General features: G+C 54.2%; 1 protein-coding gene across 1 annotated transcript; it reads right to left on the reverse strand.

Annotated features, from left to right (window-relative positions):
* Window positions 1–557: 557 nt before the first annotated feature.
* On the reverse strand, window positions 558–10180 carry HSPB7 (heat shock protein family B (small) member 7). The gene is made up of 3 exons (XM_069948367.1): window positions 9590–10180; window positions 7760–7887; window positions 558–2672 (listed from the first exon to the last, which is right to left on the reverse strand). The coding sequence occupies exons 1-3, from the start codon at window positions 9855–9857 to the stop codon at window positions 2493–2495; spliced, it is 576 nt and encodes a 191-aa protein (XP_069804468.1). The 5' UTR covers window positions 9858–10180; the 3' UTR covers window positions 558–2492.
* Between the last annotated feature and the right edge of the window lie 224 nt (window positions 10181–10404).

Genomic DNA, 10404 nt, shown 5'->3' on the forward strand with positions numbered 1-10404 from the left:
TCAGGAGGAGGACAGAGGAGTCAGGAGGAAGACAGAGGGGTCAGGAGGAGGACAGAGGGGTCAGGAGGAGGACAGAGGAGTCAGGAGGAGGACAGAGGGGTCAGGAGGAGGACAGAGGGGTCAGGAGGAGGACAGAGGGGTCAGGAGGAGGACAGAGGAGTCTGGAGGAGGACAGAGGGGTCAGAACATCCCTATACACAAAACCTGCTTGGCTGGAGCCACCAGTAATAACAGGTTTGATTACCACTCTGCTATAGTCATAAAGTGTAATATCAGCAGCAGCCTCCGGGGGAGCTACAGTCACCTGGAGGCAAAGAAGAGGCAGACTCATCAGTGACACAAAGTATTTAACACGTAAGAACAACAAATACAATCTATATACAAGAGAGTGCGGTGACGGGGGGGGGTTGCGGACGGGAGTACACGAGATGGTGGGACCCCCCTTATTACAGAGGGGAGGGGGTGCCAGACTGGAGTGTGCCTCAAACTGCCGGAGATAATGGGACCCCCCCTTATTACAGAGGGGAGGGGGTGCCGGACGGGAGTACATGTCAGACTGCCGGAGATGATGGGACCCCCCTTATTACAGAGGGGAGGGGGGCCAGACGGGAGTGTGCCTCAGACTGCGGGGTCCCCCCTTATTACAGAGGAGAGGGGCCACCGGACGGGAGTGTGCCTCAGACTGCGGGGCCCCCCTTATTACAGAGGGGAGGGGGGCCAGACGGGAGTGTGCCTCAGACTGTGGGGTCCCCCCTTATTACAGAGGAGAGGGGCCACCGGACGGGAGTGTGCCTCAGACTGCGGGGCCCCCCTTATTACAGAGGGGAGGGGGCACCGGATGGGAGTGTGCCTCAGACTGCGGGGCCCCCCTTATTACAGAGGAGAGGGGCCACCGGACGGGAGTGTGCCTCAGACTGCGGGGCCCCCCTTATTACAGAGGGGAGGGGGCACCGGATGGGAGTGTGCCTCAGACTGCGGGGCCCCCCTTATTACAGAGGGAAGGGGCCACCGGACGGGAGTGTGCCTCAGACTGCGGGGCCCCCCTTATTACAGAGGAGAGGGGCCACCGGACGGGAGTGTGCCTCAGACTGCGGGGCCCCCTTATTACAGAGGGAAGGGGCCACCGGACGGGAGTGTGCCTCAGACTGCGGGGCCCCCCTTATTACAGAGGGGAGGGGGCACCGGATGGGAGTGTGCCTCAGACTGAGGGGCCCCCCTTATTACAGAGGGGAGGGGGCACCGGACGGGAGTGTGCCTCAGACTGAGGGGCCCCCCTTATTACAGAGGGGAGGGGGCACCGGACGGGAGTGTGCCTCAGACTGCGGGGTCCCCCCTTATTACAGAGGGGAGGGGGCACCGGACGGGAGTGTGCCTCAGACTGCGGGGCCCCCCTTATTACAGAGGGGAGGGGGCACCGGACGGGAGTGTGCCTCAGACTGCGGGGCTCCCCTTATTACAGAGGAGAGCGGGCACCGGATGGGAGTGTGCCTCAGACTGCGGGGCCCCCCTTATTACAGAGGGGAGGGGGCACCGGATGGGAGTGTGCCTCAGACTGCGGGGCCCCCCTTATTACAGAGGGGAGGGGGCACCGGATGGGAGTGTGCCTCAGACTGCGGGGCCCCCCTTATTACAGAGGGGAGGGGGCACCGGATGGGAGTGTGCCTCAGACTGCGGGGCCCCCCCTTATTACAGAGGGGAGGGGGCACCGGATTGGAGTGTGCCTCAGACTGCGGGGCCCCCCTTATTACAGAGGGGAGGGGGCACCGGATTGGAGTGTGCCTCAGACTGCGGGGCCCCCCTTATTACAGAGGGGAGGGGGCACCGGACGGGAGTGTGCCTCAGACTGCGGGGCCCCCCTTATTACAGAGGGGAGGGGGCACCGGATTGGAGTGTGCCTCAGACTGAGGGGCTCCCCTTATTACAGAGGGGAGGGGGCACCGGACGGGAGTGTGCCTCAGACTGCGGGGTCCCCCCTTATTATAGTGACAGACCCCGATATCCTCCAATCACCTGCTGTAATGGATAAAGCTCCAGCAGTATTGTGCGGAGCTCCGCCCACTGACGTGACATCACACATGGCGCTATTCTGTATCTGTAGCGTCTCTTTGATTAACCCATTCACTTTCCATAGACATTCTGTTACTGATAACGGAGCGGACCCCTAATTCAGGGGGAGGGGGGCTTCTTTATACCCCCCTTCCCCCCATCCAGGGCGGCTCTCACTCAGGGATCCGAACACACCATCTTACATTACTTGGCACCAGCTGACTGTGGGGGTCTCAGCAGCAAGACCCCCATAATCAGCTCAGTTTTGGGGGACCCCCATCATCTCCACACAGTGCTCCCTATATGTCCACACTACAATCTCCTGGAATGTCCGCAGCAGAAGCCTCTCTAGCGCCCCCAGTGGGTGTGCAGCCTTATCCAGGGAGGTGGTCGGGGTCGCGGTGATGAGGCCGAGCCTCTGGCGCCCCCTCCTCCTCCTCATGTCTTTATATTTTGATTTCAGTCCGGAAGGTTTGGTGGTCCGTGTGCTTGCTGGGGCTCCTCTCGGCCTTGACGGTCAGCATACCGTTCTCCCCCAGGGCGGAGGTCACCGTGGTGGGGTCCACGTCCTCAGGCAGCTGGCATTTGTGGGTGAAGGTGTTCATGATGGTCCCGTCTGTGGCCAACTGAGGAGCAAGATGGAGACAGGAGTGTCAGCAGGTAAGTACAGGATTCTCTGCAGTTACAGCAGTAACAAAGCTCTCAGGGGGCAGGAGCTGAAATCCCACTGCTGCACCTGCTCTCTGCACATGGTCTCCTGTACTGAACATTATGGGGGCTCAGCTAAGTCCATAAGGATACAACCAGCCAGCCAGAGGCAGAGAGATGTACAGGAGCAGGGCCCAGCAGAATAGTGAGTGCAGCTCTAGAGGTGATGAATATAAGACACGATGTAACAGCAGAATACTGAGTGCAGCTCTGGAGGATAAGATATGATGTAACAGCAGAATAGTAATTGCAGCTCTGGAGGATAAGACATGATGTTACAGCAGAACAGTGAGTGCAGCTCTGGAGGATAAGACATGCTGTAACAGCAGAATAGTGAGTGCAGCTCTGGAGGATGAGACATGATGTTACAGCAGAATAGTAAATGCAGCTCTGGAGGATGAGACATGAGGTAACAACAGAATAGAGAGTGCAGCTCTGGAGGATGAGACATGAGGTAACAACAGAATAGAGAGTGCAGCTCTGGAGGATTAGACATGATGTCACAGCAGAATAGTGAGTGCAGCTCTGGAGGTGACAGAGGCGGCCCTATCACTTGTGCAGCCTGTTCAGCCTGGGCCAATAGAGGGGCCCACCAGGCTCAGACTGTAAAGTGTAAGCTCAGGTGTAGTGGGCCCCCCAGGTGGCATCAGCACCCCTGAAGTGCGGGCCCCATGCTCCTGTGGGGCCCCTTAGTGACTGGATGCTGTGTCCGGTCGGGGCTGGTTCTCCTCTCCTCCTGCACGCTGCTGCTGACACTCCTTCCTGTACTCCACTGTCCGGCATACCTTGTGTGAGGAGGAGAGGAGAGGAGGAATGTGATAACAGACCCCCCCCCCCCCCTCCTGTACTCCACTGTCCGGCATACCTTGTGTGAGGAGGAGAGGAGAGGAGGAATGTGATAACAGACCCCCCCCCCCCCCCCTCCTGTACTCCACTGTCCGGCATACCTTGTGTGAGGAGGAGAGGAGAGGAGGAATGTGATAACAGACCCCCCCCCCCCCTCCTGTACCCCACTGTCCGGCATACCTTGTGTGAGGAGGAGGAGAGGAGAGAGAGAATGTGGTGACAGGGGCTGGAGGGATCCTGCAGGGTTCTGGCTGCCGGGGACAGGACTGTGAAGAGGAGCAGCAGCAGCTCTGACAGTGAGTGATTATTGTCAGTGTGTCTGTCAGGCTGCTGGAAGGTGTAAGATAGAGTGTGAAAAGCACTGAGCCTCCAAACCCCTCTCTGGTGCTGTAAGTTTTATTGTAAGTTTATGTCTTTTTGACAATATCTGTGCTCCCCTCCCCCCTACCCCTACAGCATGGTTGTTTTTCTCTTTAATCTCCCCCCTAAGCAGCCACATACAGTACATGTATCCCACCTGTGCAGCCACATACAGTACATGTATCCCACCTGTGCAGCCACATACAGTACATGTATCCCACCTGTGCAGCCACATACAGTACATGTATCCCACCTGTGCAGCCACATACAGTACATGTATCCCACCTGTGCAGCCACATACAGTACATGTCTCCCACCTGTGCAGCCACATACAGTACATGTATCCCACCTGTGCAGCCGCATACAGTACATGTATCCCACCTTTGCAGCCACATACAGTACATGTATCCCACCTGTGCGGCCACATACAGTACATGTATCCCACCTGTGCAGCCACATACAGTACATGTCTCCCACCTGTTCAGCCACATACAGTACATGTCTCCCACCTGTGCAGCCACATACAGTACATGTATCCCACCTGTGCAGCCACATACAGTACATGTCTCCCACCTGTGCAGCCACGTACAGTACATGTATCCCACCTGTGCAGCCACGTACAGTACATGTATCCCACCTGTGCAGCCACATACAGTACATGTATCCCACCTATGCAGCCACATACAGTACATGTATCCCACCTGTGCAGCCACATACAGTACATGTATCCCACCTATGCTGCCACATACAGTACATGTATCCCACCTATGCAGCCACATACAGTACATGTATCCCACCTGTGCAGCCACATACAGTACATGTATCCCACCTATGCTGCCACATACAGTACATGTATCCCACCTATGCAGCCACATACAGTACATGTATCCCACCAGTGCACCACATACAGTACATGTATCCCACCTGTGCAGCCACATACAGTACATGTCTCCCACCTGTGCAGCCACATACAGTACATGTCTCCCACCTGTGCAGCCACATACGATACATGTATCCCACCTGTGCAGCCACATACAGTACATGTCTCCCACCTGTGCAGCCACATACAGTACATGTCTCCCACCTGTGCAGCCACATACGGTACATGTATCCCACCTGTGCAGCCACATACAGTACATGTATCCCACCTGTGCAGCCACATACAGTACATGTATCCCACCTGTGCAGCCACATACAGTACATGTCTTCAACCTGTGCAGCCACATACAGTACATGTATCCCACCTGTGCAGCCACATACAGTACATGTATCCCACCTGTGCAGCCACATACAGTACATGTATCCCACCTGTGCAGCCACGTACAGTACATGTATCCCACCTGTGCAGCCACATACAGTACATGCATTGCCGATTCCAGGGTTTCTGCCACCTGAGGCAAACCTCAGGCGGCCGCCCCGAGTAATGGCCAGCATGCGACCCCCGCCCCCTTCCCCCCCGCAGCCAGCTGCTCACCTGTCCCATGCTGCAGTCGGCCCGCGCTCTCCGCTGTCTCCACATCCCGTCAGGTCCAGCGACGTCACCCTGCAGCTGTCACGGACCTCCAGGCTGTGGTGAGTGAGTGGGGTGATCGGGTCACGAGGGGCGGCCCTGCGCGACCCGATCACCCCAGCGCGTCCACCAACCCCGGGCACTCACCACAGCCTGGAGGTCCATGACAGCTGTAGGGTGACATTGCGGGACCTGACGGGATGTGGAGAGCGCGGGCGACAGGACAGGTGAGCGGCCGCTGTCATTTTTGTTAAGTGATACTTAACAAAAATGACAGCAGGGGGGACATAATGCCGCCCCCTGCCGGACCTCAAAATCCGCCGCCTGAGGCGGAAGGCTCATTCCGCCTCATGGCAGAAGCGGGCCTGAGTACATGTCTCCCACCTGTGCAGCCACGTACAGTACATGTATCCCACCTGTGCAGCCACATACAGTACAAGTATCCCACCTGTGCAGCCACATACAATACATGTATCCCACCTGTGCAGCCGCATACAGTACATGTATCTCACCTGTGCAGCCACATACAGTACATGTATCCCACCTGTGCAGCCACATACAGTACATTCTTCCCACCTGTGCAGCCACATACAGTACATGTATCCCACCTGTGCAGCCACATACAGTACATTCTTCCCACCTGTGCAGCCACGTACAGTACATGTCTTCCACCTGTGCAGCCACATACAGTACATGTATCCCACCTGTGCAGCCCCATACAGTACATGTATCCCACCAGTGCAGCACATACAGTACATGTATCCCACCTGTGCAGCCACATACAGTACATGTATCCCACCTGTGCAGCCACATACAGTACATGACTCCCACCTGTGCAGCCACATACAGTACATGTATCCCACCTGTGCAGCCACATACAGTACATGTCTCCCACCTGTGCAGCCACATACGGTACATGTATCCCACCTGTGCAGCCACATACAGTACATGTATCCCACCTGTGCAGCCACATACAGTACATGTATCCCACCTGTGCAGCCACATACAGTTCATGTCTCCCACCTGTTCCCCTAGCAGTAATTAAGGGTCACTTCCACACTCTGAGCTATATACTCTCATCCCCCACACAGGATCTAGTGTACAATGCACCGAGGAACCTCCAAGTACAACAGCTGCACACACTACAACTCCCAGCATTTACTGCAGTCTGCAGCCCTCAGGATGTGCTGAGATTTGAATTACAAATGAAAATACAAATCAAGTGGTTGTCCTCTCGGAAACTACAACTCCCAGCATTCTCTGAGAGCTTCATAAGTGTAAGGCATTCTGAGAGTTGTAGTTACTGTTATTCCGGGAGCTGTGGTCACAGATACATCAGTGCAGGATGGGACCAGGTCTGTATGTCGCTTCTGACAGGTTCTTTATTTGGGTGCCCCCCATGATCAGTTCTATTGGTGGCCACAGGTACCCCGGTTCCACACTGGGGCCTGCACAGACTACAGTACAGTCCTATAGTGGGCCCTGGCATCTGTGTGCGCCCTCCTGAGACACCAGGACACATGTACAGATACCCGGGTGTATATATGTGTGCGCCCTCCTGAGACACCAGGACACATGTACAGATACCCGGGTGTATATATGTGTGCGCCCTCCTGAGACACCAGGACACATGTACAGATACCCGGGTGTATATATGTGTGCGCCCTCCTGAGACACCAGGACACATGTACAGATACCCGGGTGTATATATGTGTGCGTCCTCCTGAGACACCAGGACACATGTACAGATACCCGGGTGTATATATGTGTGCGCCCTCCTGAGACACCAGGACACATGTACAGATACCCGGGTGTATATATGTGTGCGCCCTCCTGAGACACCAGGACACATGTACAGATACCCGGGTGTATATATGTGTGCGCCCTCCTGAGACACCAGGACACATGTACAGATACCCGGGTGTATATATGTGTGCGCCCTCCTGAGACACCAGGACACATGTACAGATACCCGGGTGTATATATGTGTGCGCCCTCCTGAGACACCAGGACACATGTACAGATACCCGGGTGTATATATGTGTGCGCCCTCCTGAGACACCAGGACACATGTACAGATACCCGGGTGTATATATGTGTGCGACTTCAAGGCAGAAAGGTGGAGAAACAGTGGGGTATGGGGGCCCAAGGACATTTTATACACAGGGGCCCTCTGCAGTCTGTGTCCGCCCCTGGGAGGTGATGAGTATAACATGCTGTAACTCAGCGCAGATAATGCACACAGTTCATGGATGTAGATTACAGGAGGAGTTCCTGGGGTTCACTTACTTTCTCAGCGTGCACCTCGATCTGGTTGTTGGATGTGGTGACGATAATGTCCTCTGGGGAGAAATCTCTCACATCCACTTCAAACTGATAAGTGTTTCCCAGGGTCTTCACATTCTGAGCGGCGCCCCCTGCAGGAAGAAATGCACAGTGAAGAAAAGAAGAATAATATGTATATTGTAATATATATGTAATATTCCATCATCAGGGTCTGGACGTTTAGCCCCCGACTGTTCCCTAGAATAAGCAGGGAGAAGCCTGTGGTCGATGCTTCTCTCCCAACCCTGTGTGTGTGTGGCAGAAGACGTCTCACAGACGTGCACAGAGCCGGGAGAGAACACACTCACGCACACTCTTCTGCCCTCTAGCCATCGGGGTCGGAACAGCCAGACTCTGACAAATCAAAAGTGTTTATATCTCTAGGATGCAACAAAAGTGACAGTGCCCATATAAACAGTATGTCCTCCACATTAATGGACCAGTGAACCCCCATCCTATGTATTATACTTCACAGCTGCACTCACAATTCTGCACTGTTAGTGATGAAATCTCCCAGGATTCCCTCCATGTTCAATGTCTGCATAGAACAGTGTTCTAGGAGAGCTGACCAATTTTTTCCTTTTTTTTCTCTGTTTTTCTGCATAGAGCTTGTTCTGGTGATCTTAAAGGGGTTATCCAGTGCTACAGAAACATGGCCGCTTCCGTCCAGAGACAGCACCACTCTTCTCTCCAGTTATGATGCAGATGTTGTAACTCATTGAAGTGAATGAAGCTTAATGCAAACCCACCTGACCTGGAGACAAGAGCCGTGCTGTCTCTGCAAGGAAGCGGCCATGTTTTTGTAGGGTTGGATAATCCCTTTAAGTTTTGTGTTTACCCCAGGAGAGACAATACAGTAAGTGTCCCCTATATTATATTAGTCAACTGACAGCACAATAGTGAGTGCAGCTCTGGAGTATAATACAGGATGTAACTCAGGATCAGTAATGTATGTACACAGTGACCCCACCAGCAGAATAGTGAGTGCAGCTCTGGAGTATAATACAGGAGGTAACTCAGGATCAGTAATGTAATGTATGTACACAGTGACCCCACCAGCAGAATAGTGAGTGCAGCTCTGGAGCATAATACAGGATGCAACTCAGGATCAGTAATGTTATGTATGTACACAGTGACCCCACTAGCAGAATAGTGAGTGCAGCTCTGGGGTATAATACAGGATGTAACTCAGGATCAGTAATGTAATGTATGTACACAGTGACCCCACCAGCAGAATAGCGAGCGCAGCGTTACAATGTATCAGTGCAGAGCTGAACATAGAACAAGTCCTGTCTGGGCTCCAGGCTCTTATTACACTGCAGTGCCCATTGTAGGGAGAAGCTCCGATTGTCCTGCAGCTTTATATACCCCGACACATTGTAACAAACCTTCAGCAGGATACAGTCTCAGCTTGTGGATGTAAAAGAGAACGTTCTCATTCACCGACAGAAAGAAGAGATGGTGAAAATTATCTGGAAACTTGACTCAATGATAAAGCTTATTTACATGGGTCTTCATTTACATGGGACTGCAGCAAGAGGTAAGTAAAGTGATGTTCAAAGACTGTGCTGGGGGCAGGGGAGCCTGGAATACAGAATCCGCTGAGCTGACCATGGAGATGGGTGCTGCACCTGCACCGCATAGGTTTGTGGTACTACAACCCCCAGCAAGTCCTGTAAACACTTCTTTACCCACGACAGTGCTGGGAGTTATCCCTGGTAAGACGCCATGGGATTCCCATAGGGATGAGGCTCATATCCCAGTCGCCGGCCTCCTGACTATAATCCAACTTGCCTGTGAAGCCGAGGGGCTCGTGGGGTCTCCTGAACTTGCCGAAATCCTCCGAGAAGATGCCCAAAGTCTTGTCCATGAATGGTTCTCGGGGCGGCACGCCGGAGGAGGAGCTGGAGGAGGACGAGGTCTGTTTGAAGCTGTGCTCCGAGCGGAAGGCTGACGACGATTGCAGGTTCATTGAAAGGAGACGGGCCGGGTGAATAGAGAGAGTGGAGGGTGTGAGGCTGCGGTGGTGCCTGCTCTGTGAGCGTGGCACATCGCCCTCCATCAGGGTTTATATAGAGAGGTCCCGGCACATCGCAGCCCCCCCGGCCCCGGATATATTTAGCCTCCTGCAGCATCTCTCCGGCAGCTGTGGAAAGTTTCAGCACTGAGAGGTGATGGCGTCCTGTGATCATGTGACCTCATACCTCAGATAGTCCATAATATTCCCTCCCCGGGGGATTTCCAGCATCACTGGATTATTATAAACCCAGAAGCATGGCGTCGAGTGTCTGAGCCCGCAGGGCACCACATGGATCTATATACAGCCGAATATCGATGTAGGGCACGGGCATCACCCTGCAGCCGCCTCCTGGGTCGCTCCTTATCAGCATCTTCTACTATTTCAGGGTGAACAATGGGCGTCTCCACCTCTGGAATGTCCCAGATACTGAGTGCCTGGAAATATCCTCCCCCCCCCGGCCGCTGCCACTCGCCAACGCCTTGTATTGGAAACATTTGTCCTGCAATCCGGGGGTCCGCGCCACTGTTATATAAATAGACCAGATTGTATCAGAATCATGAGATAATCCCCGGGCAATGGCAGAAAAATG

Source organism: Dendropsophus ebraccatus, chromosome 12 (genome assembly GCF_027789765.1).
Source record: "Dendropsophus ebraccatus isolate aDenEbr1 chromosome 12, aDenEbr1.pat, whole genome shotgun sequence".
Classification (NCBI taxonomy): Eukaryota; Metazoa; Chordata; class Amphibia; order Anura; family Hylidae; genus Dendropsophus; species Dendropsophus ebraccatus.